Raw genomic sequence first — 13305 nt, 5'->3', positions numbered from 1 at the left:
CCACGCCTGCCACGCCTGCCACGCCTGCCACGCCTGCCACGCCTGCCACGCCTGCCACAGCCTGTCACACCTGCCACACCTGCCACGCCTGCCACGGCCTGCACGCTGCCACACCTGCCACGCCTGCCACGCCTGCCACGCCTGCCTCACCTTCCACGCCTGCCACAGCCTGTCACACCTGCCACACCTGCCACGCCTGCCACGGCCTGCCACGCCTGCCCACCACTCTGCCCGCTGGCAGCAGAGCACAGCCCCCTCGGGGCTCCTGCGGCCCCTGGCGTGGGAGGTCATCTCCAGAGCGCTTCGGCTCCGTCCGCCCCCCCTTTCTCCCCAGGGTAGTCAGCACCGGAATCAGCACGTCCACCGGGGAACCGGCCTCGCCCAGACATCTTCCATCCACACCAGGGAACTGGAGCTGCCAAGGCAACGCGGCGCTGCCCGGGAGAAAGCCACCACGGAGAGCAGCGACAGAGGTCAGGGGTGAGCACTGTGAACACATGAGCCCCAAATTCCAAGTGGGGCCTCCCAACGCTTCCACTGTGGCCCGGCGTCCAACAAACCATGTCCCTATCAGAACACAGCACTTGCCCCAGGCTGAGTGCACTGCACATTCGACCTCTTCATGCCGAAAAGTAACACAAAACACTGCGCTTCGACACTGCACTGCACTGCACTGCACTGGCGGAACTTTCCAGTGGAAGTGAGGAAGAAGCAGAGGGGCCGGCAAGGACGCCTTCATTCTGGTTGAGGGGCTCTCCTCGTGACAGTCAGCCTTGCTCCGGAGTTGGAATAGCCTGACGCGGCCGCTGCCATGCGCGAGGGTCGTGGCGGTGGAGGCCGAGCGCGCAGAGCCGGCCCCAGACGACGCGCAGCCCCCCCACTCTCCCTCCCGCGCCTCCTGGGCCCCGACGGCTGCGGGGGGCGGCCAGGGCCCGGCCCCCCTCCCGCCCCGGCGCGGGCCCGGACAGCACCCGGACCCAGCTGCTGGGCCCCCCGCCTCCCGCAGCGGGAAACAAAGGCAGAGGGGGAGGGCGGGAGAGGGGGAGAAACTGATCGGCGGCTACCTGGGCCTCTCCCTCTGCGACAACAGACGCGCGGCTCCCCGTGACACGCGCGCGGGTCGCCATCTTCCCCTCGGGACGCGGGAAGCCGGCCCGGCCCGCGGGGGCCACGAGCCGTCGCCTACAGGGAACCAGCTTCCCCCACCCCGTCTTCCCCGAGGCCATCTTCTACCTCTCGGGGCTCAGACCTCGGTTTCCTCTCCCACAGCACCCCTTCCCCGCTCCCGGAGACCCCCGTCCTGACGCTGGCCACCGGCGCCCCCACCACCTCCTCTCGAGTCCCTTCCGCTTCGCCTGCGCGGACGGGACACGGATGCTCCGCCCGCACCTGACCCCCTGACCCCAGCCACGCAGGACAAGGACGGGACACGGATGCTCCGCCCGCACCTGACCCCCTGACCCCAGCCACGCAAGGACGGGACACGGATGCTCCGCCCGCACCTGACCCCCCTGACCCAGCCACGCAGGGACAAGGACGGGACACGACGCCCCGCCCACACCTGACCCCCTGACCCCAGCCACGCAAGGACGGGACACGGATGCTCCGCCCGCACCTGACCCCCTGACCCCAGCCACGCAAGGACAAGGACAGGACACGGACGCCCCGCCCCGCACCTGACCCCTGACCCCAGCCACGCAAGGACAAGGACGGGACACGACGCCCCGCCCACACCTGACCCCCTGACCCCAGCCACGCAAGGACAAGGACGGGACACGACGCCCCGCCCGCACCTGACCCCCTGACCCCAGCCACGCAAGGACAACGACGGGACACGGACGCCCCGCCCACACCTGACCCCCTGACCCCAGCCACGCAAGGACAAGGACGGGACACGACGCCCCGCCCACACCTGACCCCCCTGACCCCAGCCACGCAAGGACGGGACACGGATGCTCCGCCCGCACCTGACCCCCTGACCCCAGCCACGCAAGGACAAGGACGGGACACGACGCCCCGCCCACCACCTGACCCCCTGACCCCAGCCACGCAAGGACGGGACACGGATGCTCCGCCCGCACCTGACCCCCTGACCCCAGCCACGCAAGGACGGGAACACGACGCCCCGCCCGCACCTGACCCCCTGACCCCAGCCACGCAACGGACGGGACACGGATGCTCCGCCCGCACCTGACCCCCTGACCCCCAGCCACGCAAGGACAAGGACGGGACACGACGCCCCGCCCACACCTGACCCCCTGACCCCAGCCCACGCAAGGACGGACACGGATGCTCCGCCCGCACCTGACCCCCTGACCCCAGCCACGCAAGGACGGGACACGACGCCCCGCCCGCACCTGACCCCCTGACCCCAGCCACGCAAGGACGGGACTCGGATGCTCCGCCCGCACCTGACCCCCTGACCCCAGCCACGCAAGGACGGACCACGGATGCTCCGCCCGCACCTGACCCCCTGACCCCAGCCCACGCAAGGACGGGACACGGATGCTCCGCCCGCACCTGACCCCCTGACCCCAGCCACGCAGGGACAAGGACGGGACCACGGACGCCCGCCCACACCTGACCCCCTGACCCCAGCCACGCAAGGACGGGACACGGATGCCCCGCCCACACCTGACCCCCTGACCCCAGCCACGCAAGGACAAGGACGGGACACGACGCCCCGCCCGCACCTGACCCCCCTGACCCCCAGCCACGCAAGGACAACGACGGGACACGACGCCCCGCCCACACCTGACCCCCTGACCCCAGCCACGCAAGGACAAGGACGGGACACGGATGCTCCGCCCGCACCTGACCCCCGACCCCAGCCACGCAAGGACAAGGACGGGACACGACGGCCCCGCCCACACCTGACCCCCTGACCCCAGCCACGCAAGACGGACACGGATGCCCCGCCCGCACTGACCCCCCTGACCCCAGCCACGCAAGGACAACGACGGGACACGACGCCCCGCCCGCACCTCAACCCCCTGACCCCAGCCACGCAAGGACAAGGACGGGACACGGATGCTCCGCCCGCACCTGACCCCCTGACCCCAGCCACGCAAGGACAACGACGGGACACGACGCCCCGCCCGCACCTGACCCCCTGACCCCAGCCACACAAGGACAAGGACGGGACACGACGCCCCGCCCGCACCGTTAACGCCTTGTCCTCCTCTTGCCCTGCCGCTCTGCCGGGGCTGCCCGGCTGCGGCTGAGGGCCGGTGTGCTCCTCCGGCCACGCTGGGGGCTGTACTTCTGTAGCGTGAGCCCTGCGCCTGCGCCCGCCCTAACCTCCCTCCGCTCCGTGGCCGGCCGGGGGGGGCAGCCCTGCCGTGGAAGCGAGTCTGCATCTGGGACGCCGCGCGCCTGCTCTGCCTTCTCCCTCCCGCTCAGCCCCTCACCTCCTCGGTGTGTCTGTCCCCAGCGGGGCCTCAGCTCAGCCCGCTGCCTCCCCCTCTGCCTGTGCCGGACCCAAGAGGGAGGCCCCCTCCAGCCTCACGTCCAACCCTCTCCACCGGGCAGCCAACCAGACAGGCGCCACATCCTCGGGGGCTGCAGCCCCAGCTCTCGCTGCAGCCACAGCTGCCGTGGCCACGATCTACAGGCCACGGCTGCCACGGCCACAGCTGCCATGGCCACGTTCCACAGGCCACGGCTGCACCGGCCACAGCTGCCATGGCCACGTTCCACAGGCCACGGCTGCACCGGCCACAGCCGCACCGGCCACGGCTGCCCCGCCTCACCCACTACAGCAGCGGTGCCCCCAGCCACCCGCGTCCGCAAGCTAAAATCCTTTGCCTTGTCCTTGGTGCCATTTTGTAAGTGTGTTGGGAAATACGACTTTGGCTTTAGGACTCAACCCAGCACTCAGCCCAGATCCTCTCCCGTGGCGCGTGGAGGCGGTGCTAACTTCCCTCGGCTCCGCTCCGCCAGTCCACCCCACAGTCCACACCGCAGCCGCGTGCAGGCTCTCGATGCTCACTCCTAACGCCCATTTGCTCTCCCGTGCGACTCTGGCGGGCGCGGGTCCCAGATGCTGTCGCATGACGCCACCTCTGTTCCCCCCACCACCCCGGCTTCTCTCCGCGCCCACGGCATTCTCTGCTCATCAGATCACAGGCGTGCCACAGTGCGCGTATTCCTAGGAAAACACCACCACTTCTGAAAAGTTGCTTCCGTTGGACATTTCCACACGCGTAGGGAAGAGGCAAGAGGACTTTCAAACCCAGCTAACGGTGACCTTGAGACGCACCTGTCATCTTTTCATTGAAGCAAAGGTGTCTGCAGATTTGAAAGAAGAAAGCCTAACCATGTCTACAACACCGTCCTGCCTGTCAGGATAACCGGGGCCCGGTCCCTCTGCCCCGCTCCCTTCCACGTGGCATTCACGCCAGGAAACCCACGGGCCACGGCCTTCGATGCAGACGTGGCTCCCAGCCCGCTCTGCCCCAGGCTCGTCTCTGTTCAGGGCTCGGAGTCCCGGCTTTGGAATCAAGGCAGACGCCCCGGGTCGCCCCCCTCCCCCACAACGCAGCCTTGAGCAAGGCCTCCTTTGCTCTTTACCTCTGCCCAGCACCGTGCGCACTTTGACACTAGGATCCCAGTACTGGAGATGACTAAGCTTTCAGTACTCACAGGCTTACCATCTTGACCAGGCTGTCCAGGATACCCAGGCTTCCCAGGCACTCCAGGATCACCCTAGACAGACAGACAGACAGAGAGAGAGAGAGAGAGAGAGAGAGAGAGAGAGAGAGAGAGAGAATAATTAGCAGCAGCAGCAGCATGGTGCAGTCAAAGCCCATCAGGGATGTTCCCGCCTGGGCTGGCTTTGAACCGCAGTCCTCAGATCTCAGCCTCCTGAGTAGCTGGGTTACAAGTGTGAGTCACTGGCGCCCAGCCTCTGCATTATTTTTAATCAAAGAAAGATATATCACAGGACTCCAGTAACTAAGGGTACTTTTAACAGAGCCAAATTCACAGGTACAAAAATTACTTGGACTCCTCCTGGCTGGGGAGATGTGTTCCAGAAACTTCACGGGGGAAAAAAAAGTGGAAAGAACTCTGCGAACTCTGCTGAGCTGACATGAAGTAAGGCTGGGCCTCCACCACCCACGCCCCCGACGGGCTGAGCGGAAGGAAACGCCTTTCTTTAAGAGAAGGGCTGTCCACCCCTGGGGTCACTGGTCATTCTGATTGGCCCTGCGGTCCTGGGCAGGGCTGGCCAGCGACGGCCTTGGTCCCTGGGGACTCAGAACCTCCTTCTTCCTATTCTGTCACCAGAACAAATCTCAAATGACTTCAGCTGACTGTGAGAAGACTATGCGAATAAAGGTTCAAGTGTGTTACTACCCAAGGTAATATCAAACATGCATTTAATGTTTGTGGTATGCAAAGCAAAGCTCTAAAGATACGTGTGTGTGTGTGTGTGTGTGTGTTAAGTTATTTAATCCTCACAATAACGTTTGGTGCTTTATCATTCCCATTTCTGCAGCGGCAGAGAAGGGATTTAAATCAGCCATGCCAGCCCAAGGCTCCATGCTTGTCCACATCACAGGGCGTATGCTGAGCCACGTCAGACTTACACAGTGCTAAAAACTAAAGTAAAAATTCAAGAGTCTAACAGGAAAAATGTACAAATGATTTAGACACGTGACTTCGTATTATATAACGGTGACTGATTTCCCCATCCATTTTTATTCTAATGTAGCTGTCCTCCTCTGGAGAAAATTGCTTATTCAGGTGAAGTCAGCCTGCCACGGGACAGTAAGCTGGTGAAGCATTGCAGATGTTATTGCAGATGTTACGCACGAAAGTGAAAACATCTCTGAATACGGCCACTCAGACAGTGTCATAGGCATAAAGGAGGGAACATTTGTGCAGGCGAATGAGAGCCGATGTTTAAACTGTGAACCAAAAGCAAATGGTTTGAATGTCTCACCTAAACCCAGAGACCAAGTTTTTAAATCTTCTTCTCAAAATTTTGATATTCCTCAGAGTATCTGATCTAAGAATATCGTGGGCCATTCTTTAAAACCAAGCATTCCCCTCCTTCATAACCCCAAAGCCCATACTCTTCAGTCTGTAAAAATCAGAATTCAACTGTTGATGCCAATGGCCTCTAGGATTGTTGCGGGCGTTTTGTATTCTAGGTGGGGAAGGCGTTCATGGTCTCAGTTGAGTCTCCAGTTGGTAGAATCAGTAGGGTAAAATGAAAGCTACAATGAGACTATGGCTACCAAGAAGTCAGTATTTCAAAGCCAAGAGGCTACCACAAAATTGTGCAAAAATAAAAGGAAAACACCCCCCTTTCACCTCTGATGTCCCATGTAAGGGCAGATCAGATGTGAGAGCCCCCCAGGGTCTCCCTGGCGGTCCTTGGCATTAAGGAGTCATTTGAAAATGTGAATCACCTCATCGTCCACACAGAACAGAGACATTCCACATAGGTTAATTGGGAGAAAGAGGGTAGGTTTATTAGTCTTTTAAAAAGTCACTCCTGTTAAGCCAGTGGAATCCCAAGAATTTTCTTTTATTAACCTTCACTGTGAATGAGAGACATACGTGCATGAGAAAATCGTCCCAGTGACAAATTAACTATCCTGTTAACCATTTCTTACATTTGGAAAATGAATATGCTCTTCTTCAAGGGGTGACACCATCTAACAACAGGTGGATGGATGCTCAGTGCTTGATGGGGTTTTAATGTTCTGTTCGTTCTAAGTGCAGACCACAACAAGCATTTTGACCTGGTTTGGCTACTGGGTTGTCCTATGTTTCAGAAATGTGGAGATCTTTAGACAGAACACTTTCTATGTCTTAGAATAAAGGCCCAACCACCGCCCTGGACTTCCTCTTCTGTTCTGGTCTCGTGGTGTGGTGCTCAGCTCCCAGAACTGATAGCTAACGGAGAGGCTGGATCTGCTCTGCACAGGCAATTCTGTTTGGTTGACAGGAATCTGCAAAACTTTTGAGAAAACATCTAACAAAAGTGGCCAGCACATCTCAGTAAGACCTACAGCCAATCATCTTTTTCTTGATGTAAAAACAATAACGATGATTTTTTTTTAACCCAGTCTATTGTAAAAACCAGAAGTTCTCTTAAAGAAGTAACTGCTGACTGCCCTTAAAGGTCCTGTGTTTCCCATGCGGGCCCCAGACCTGGTGAGGAGCCACCTCCGGGGAGAGAGCGTGTGTGTTCCCGTCCTGCTGCCAGCGTTTCTGGGGAAATGGAAAGCAGATTGGAAAGGCACTGGTGGAAAACTGCAACTCCCTGTACAGTAGTAGGTGGCAGCGGGGCTGGATCATGACTAAGAAAGGGGAACGAAAATGAGAAACACATGGAACCGGAAAAACTGGACAGGGGAGCCTTCCCTGGACAAGACTGGGTGCGCTAAAAAGTGGCAGCAGGCGTATATGGGAATAAAAATAGGCGGCCCTACCAGGCACCCACGAAGAACTGGGAGGTGCCGGAGGCTTCAGGTACCTCCTGGCGGAGGTCCCGAGCATCCCTAAGGGACAGGAGGGAACGGAGGAGCAGAGGAGCGGAGCAGGACCTCAGGTCCCGGGAGCCTCAGGCATGGCAGGCCCGAGTCCCAGGTCCTACTGCTGGGCATCAAATCACATGAACGCATGCTGCACCACTGTGTGCAGAGAACCTGCTGGTCGTGCACGCAGTGTCTCACAAGGTCGCTCCTAGAAAGAAGCCTCTGGTGACATGTCTCCTGCACTGTGAACGTTACTCTGATTGAAGGACACGTGGATTAACGTGCCTAAATACCACCTAAAAGTAACACATAAAGTTTATCAGCTAGAATGGGGGGCAAATCCAAGGCAAGCCAAGGTTTACTTGGGATGAGCTAGTGAATGTGTCCTTTTGAGTTTTGTGGTGCTGGAACCGGGTTTGGACTCAAGGCCATATGTTAGCTAGACTAGTGCGGTATCAAGTAAACCATGCCCAGCCTTCTTTCATCTCTCCAATTACACTTGTTTCTGGAGTTCAGTGGACAGGCATGACAGTGGATGGAAAAACACGCATAAGAGAGAGGTACAATTAAGAGCTAAAAAAAGGAAGAGTGACTTTTTCAGTCGCTACAGTTTAAGCATGGATCAGAGAATCCAGTCTAGGACTGGGGGATTATCCACACGGCACCTACACAGCGAGCCAGGCCCCAAGTTCAAACCTCAGCACAGGCAAAAAGAAAAAAAGGGAAAGGAAAGGAAACCCAGCCCAATTGAACCTTACAATTCATATTCAACAAAAATTACCACTTCAAATGACCAGGAAATTATCAACACACATAAACACTGTCTTTTGGCTAACATCTTAAACTTTCAAGTTAGAAACTGGTTTTTATGCAGGCGATACTTTTAAATATTAAATGGATAGGACTTATCCGTAGTGTGCAAACTCCACTCTGTTGTCCTCCGCTAGGTGAGGGCATTGTCATCCACTTAATAACTTATTCATGGGGAAGAACACAAGACTGTCCCCAAAACATGGTACAGGCAAAGAGGAACTGGTTACAGTCGGGCACACGCTGCCTCACAGTAGAGACAGGTCCATCCACCTCCAGAGGCAAGCAAGCCCTGGCCTTGATCTTAAAATTACACATTCAACTAAAAGTATTCCAGTCAAGCTCAAGTGTTAGACTCCAGGCCTCTACCTGAGCGTGTTCTGACACATCAGATGTGCAAGGCACACCGGCTCTTGTGTGGTAATGCACGGTTTACACGTTCCTGCCCCTCGGGTTCTCAGAACAGTGGGGGGGGGGATGTCACATCAATGTGAGGGACAGCTAGGAATTGTCGGCCTCTAGTGGGCACTGGTCTGTGAGCTTCAAGCAAAGCAACACGACAAGAATGACTCACTTTGGGGCCTTGTGATCCTGGCTTTCCGGGAGGACAGACACAGGGGGCAGAGGTTGAGCCGACATCACTGGGACCATTAGGGCACTGGAAAAGACGGAAATGGAAGTGAACAGCATGGCTACACACAAACACACAGACAGGAGTACACACACACACACACACACACACACACACACACACCTATGCAGGTACCTGAGCGCTTTGTTTAGGTAAAACAGTAAAGCTATCTGACAGCCACTTCCCAGTTTTATTTAGCATAATCTGATAAGAAATTCAAAATGAAAAGTATCTATAAATACGAACACACCCAAATCACTTACAAATGGGCTCTGTTTGTCTCCTATACTCACGGCAGATGAGAGGGAGGTAAATTGTCCCCTAATGAAACGTTACCTCAAGGAGAAAAATAGTATCCATGCCTACCTCTCCATTCTGAAAGAAAAAAAAACAATGTGTGTGTTTTAGAATATGTTTTGAGCTAAGTTTCTAAATTATCTTCTAATTGCCTGACTACTGGAACCATCTCAACCTCAAATGCATTCGCTTACACTCTGCCCCGTATGAACAGCTGAAGTTGTATTTCAGGTACAAACCTAAAACTTTACAATCATTGGTAACAAAAAACAGTAACCCGCCACTTTAAGTAAGACTCGGGTATTCTCTGTTTTTATTTACTACTTTGAAAGTCCTCAGGTGACTCTTGGAAGAAAGCAATCCAGCCTACTTACAAATCCAGGAATCTCGCATGCTGTCTCCCGGTTGTTCTGTTCAGGATCACAATAGATTCGTAACTTTTGGACATCAAACTAGAAATGTAAATGCAGAAGAGATAAAGATTATCTTATAAAAGCAACTCAAAGTTGGGCACCAGTGGCTATGCTTGTAATCCCAGCTACTCAGGAGACTGAGATCTGAGGATTGCAGTTCAAATCCAGCCAGGGCAGGAAAGTCCCTGAGACTCAATCACCCACCAGAAAACCAGAATTGGCACTGTGGCTCAAAGTGATAGATCCCTAGCCTTGAACAAAAGGAGCCCGAGGACAGTGCCCAAGCCCAGAGTTGAAGCCCCAGGACTGGCAAAAAAGAAAAATGCAGAAATGACCACTAAAACTAGCATGTGACCTTTAGAGAAAAGCCGTTAGCTGAAACACAAAAGGTATACATTTTGAACACCTGACATACGGATGTATTGTAGCCAACTGCCTGAGAAATCCTAGCACCAGGAACCAACTCCTTGCTGTGAAGCTGCGTTGGCGCCTCTGAACTAAGGCTCATCTACAGAGAGTTCCCCGGGACCTTCGCTGGCCACACGCAGGCTCTGGCAGCCCTGCCCGGGGCTCGCGTGGCCTGCTGGGGCCCGACGCCCGCGAGGAGAGCAGCCTCGGCCCCTTCTGCTGTTTCTGTATTTAAGATGGTTGGGCAGATGACGTCAATCAACGCGCACGGAATCCATGCGGAACCTCACATGTGAGCTGCACATTCCACCCTCTATGCAGATCAAGGAGGTAAAACGCAACTGTGCAAGTCTGTGGATTACCCGCAAGTCTGCAAACAGCTTTTGCATACCCACCACTCGACTCAAACACAGATGTACTAAAGATAGGCCCCAAAGCTCCACACAAACTGTCCTAGGCATGGGTTACACATGCAATTAGCTGCTTTATTTTAAGTCACGGTGCTGCTCGTGAAGAATTCTGACATGCCTTAATCTAATTTTACCCTCACAGCTGCAAAGCAATTTGCACAGCTCTGACTGTCTTCCCTTTTCCAAATCATTGCTTAAGCTGTGTTTTGTCCCGGGAAATACAACATTAAAAATTCCTAGAACTCTACCCTCCGCCGAGGGAAACATTTTTCCAAGTACTCTTACAGAGTAGACTAATGTCAGCTCTGTATTTTCATAACACATACAAACTCACCCAGGAGCGGACCCTCTCGGAAGAGGAATCACAATTAAGCTAAACACGGAGAATGTAGCAAAGGCTTTGTGACAAAAGACAGCACAAGTTCCACCCTAGGAGATTCAGACACAGCCGAGTCCCTCGCCTACCTGCACCGTTTCTTCCTTCCCCGAGTACTTCCCGATCTGGGTCTGCCCGCTGGTGAAGATGCCGAGGGCGGGATGCAGAGGCTTGCTGTCCACGTGCCGGTCGTCGAGGAACAGGGACACGTCCCGCTCGGTGACGAGGAGGCGGATCTGATGCCAGCCCTCATCAAACAGCGTCTGTGGAAGCTCGGTGTGGAAGGGGCACGGACAACAGGACGCCCACCGGCGTTGCCGTTCCGGCCTCCTGCCGCCTCCCTCTCCGCGGTGACTCGGGACCACACAGCCTTCCTGTATCATCTCCGGACGTCCCCCGAACCCAGCTGGCCCTCATACACCACCCGCCCGCCACGCTCCCGCTTCCCACTTCAAATCTCGACGGGGTCCTCCCACATTACGCCCGGAAGTCAGTTCCTCCTCAGACACAAACGAGGCCGCAGCCTCTGGACACTGGCTTCTCCTCCTACAATGGTTTGATCCCTCCTCTTACTCACTTCATCGCAACTCTGGACCCCAGACAAGTGCCTTCTTCTCCACATCCTCCCTCCACTCCCACCCTTCAACCCACCGCAGCCCCTCGTTTCGGCCTCCCCCTCTGCTGTCCGCCATCTCTGAGAAGGCTCCTCTCCCTCAACCCGCCCCCGACAGGACGGCCCCGCACGGCTCCGCCCTTGTCCTCCTTCCTTCCGACCTTGAACCATCTCTCTCATTCCCACAGCAATTGCCCCTGCTCTGCCATGCCTACACCAGCCTGGACTTCTCTCCCAAACACAAGATCGCTGAGGGCTAACACTGTGTCAAGAAGGCAAATAAGAAATCCTTCCTAATGCAGCCCAGGTAAAATTATAGCTGTGTCTCTCCGAACACCACGAACGGAGTGGAGTCCCCGCCATTACCTTCACTCGAGGGTCCATGAAGGCGGCGACTTGGGAGCCGTTCACCGTGCTGGTGGTTGTAAATGACAAGGTCTTTTCCACCCCGTTTAAAGTAACCGCTATCTGTGGCCTTCCGTCTGCAGTTAATATCCTCCACAAATCCCACGTTTTCCTGACTTTAAATCTCTGGGTGGAGACAAACACGTAGGACGGAGGAAGACCTTCCGGGAAGACGTTGCTGTGAAGGAAGAATACGAGTGAATTCACACAACTCTGCAGACACACAACATCACGCGCACCCACACACGGTGCTCACCTCGTAGACTCCGACAAATCCACCTTCGCTGTCACTTCATAGCCTTTCAGCTTTGTCGGCGACAGTTGAATTCGTTTCTTAACTTTTTTCTTTATGCCTAGCCCTAGAAGAATATCAAATCCTTTTTCATCACGAGCTGCCACTGGGATCCGTGAGGGACAGACAGATTCTGCAAAGAAGAGCGGGGAACGTAGGTTAGCCATGTTCCCTGCCAAGAAGAAGCAACAGATCCAGGGAGAGATACCAAAGACTAGTATGCGAATCGGCATGAGTTTATGTCAATACATTTTCTGAGGACATAAAATGCCTGGAAGTATTGCAGGCAGTTGACAGGGAAAGGCCAACCATCTTGTTTTCTTAAAGGTAAAACAAGAATGCAAGAGGATTGTTCATCGGTGGACTTTGCTGAAGTTGCTGGTATGAAGTACTTCCGCGGGCAGAACCTGCAAACCGGACCCGGGATGCGGAGTGTTTGCCATGAGTCCTGTGGCATTGGATTATGAGCTTAAACTTCCTGGTCTGGACCGTGGATGCTAGCATTCCTTCCCTGCATCCCCCGAAGGAGGAAGGAGAGAAGCGAGTGAGGTCTGGGCGTACAGGGCGCAATGGCGCCCGTGCGATCAGGAGGCAGCTCCGGCTCGAGGCTGCTCCCGCCAGCAGGAGGGAGCGGAGGGGCGCAGGTCTGGCACTGCGGCTTCCTGAGAGGCTGCCTGGGGAACTGGCGTCATTTCGCCCGAGCGAGAGCACGGGCAAGGAGCCAGCAAAATGCAGGAGACTTGTGTTGGCCAAGAACATGAGTAGTAGCTTGCGGGGACAAGCCAGAGACCTCGAAGAGCTACAGTCAGACACGAGATGGAACAGGTTTTCGCAAAAGAAAACAGCAAGGGTCTAATTGAAAAATTGCACAGAGGAGCTTAGAGCGGTGACACGTGCCTGAAAACAGAAGCAATCAAAGCACCCATCGTGAAACGGTCTACAGACGGAGGAAAATAGTGCAGGAACATCACGAAAACATCCACGGGGACAGAAAACAGGGACAGGACACGAACAGACATATTAGCACTAAGTTATGTAGGAACGAAGCCAACTTTTCACTAGGAGGCTTGATCCAGAAGGGAAAAACACAGAAGCACTAATGACAGGTATTTTTCTCCCAATGAACCTGGCCAAGGGAATAAAATGAGGACAGAATG

The 13305-nt window shown here is 55.8% G+C and overlaps 1 protein-coding gene across 1 annotated transcript in view; it reads right to left on the bottom strand.

The window, feature by feature from the left end:
• The window catches only part of Col21a1 (collagen type XXI alpha 1 chain), a 50244-nt gene that overhangs the window by 32974 nt on the left and 3965 nt on the right, over positions 1-13305 (bottom strand). The window contains 7 exon segments of the mRNA XM_048347292.1: positions 4645-4707; positions 8878-8961; positions 9301-9309; positions 9606-9683; positions 10928-11101; positions 11818-12034; positions 12113-12281. Coding sequence (XP_048203249.1) covers positions 4645-4707; positions 8878-8961; positions 9301-9309; positions 9606-9683; positions 10928-11101; positions 11818-12034; positions 12113-12281 — 794 coding nt within the window.

This window comes from Perognathus longimembris, chromosome 6, assembly GCF_023159225.1.
Source record: "Perognathus longimembris pacificus isolate PPM17 chromosome 6, ASM2315922v1, whole genome shotgun sequence".
NCBI classification, from domain to species: Eukaryota; Metazoa; Chordata; class Mammalia; order Rodentia; family Heteromyidae; genus Perognathus; species Perognathus longimembris.
Note: the sequence above shows the minus strand (reverse complement) of the source record. Positions and strands in the feature narration are given on the sequence as shown.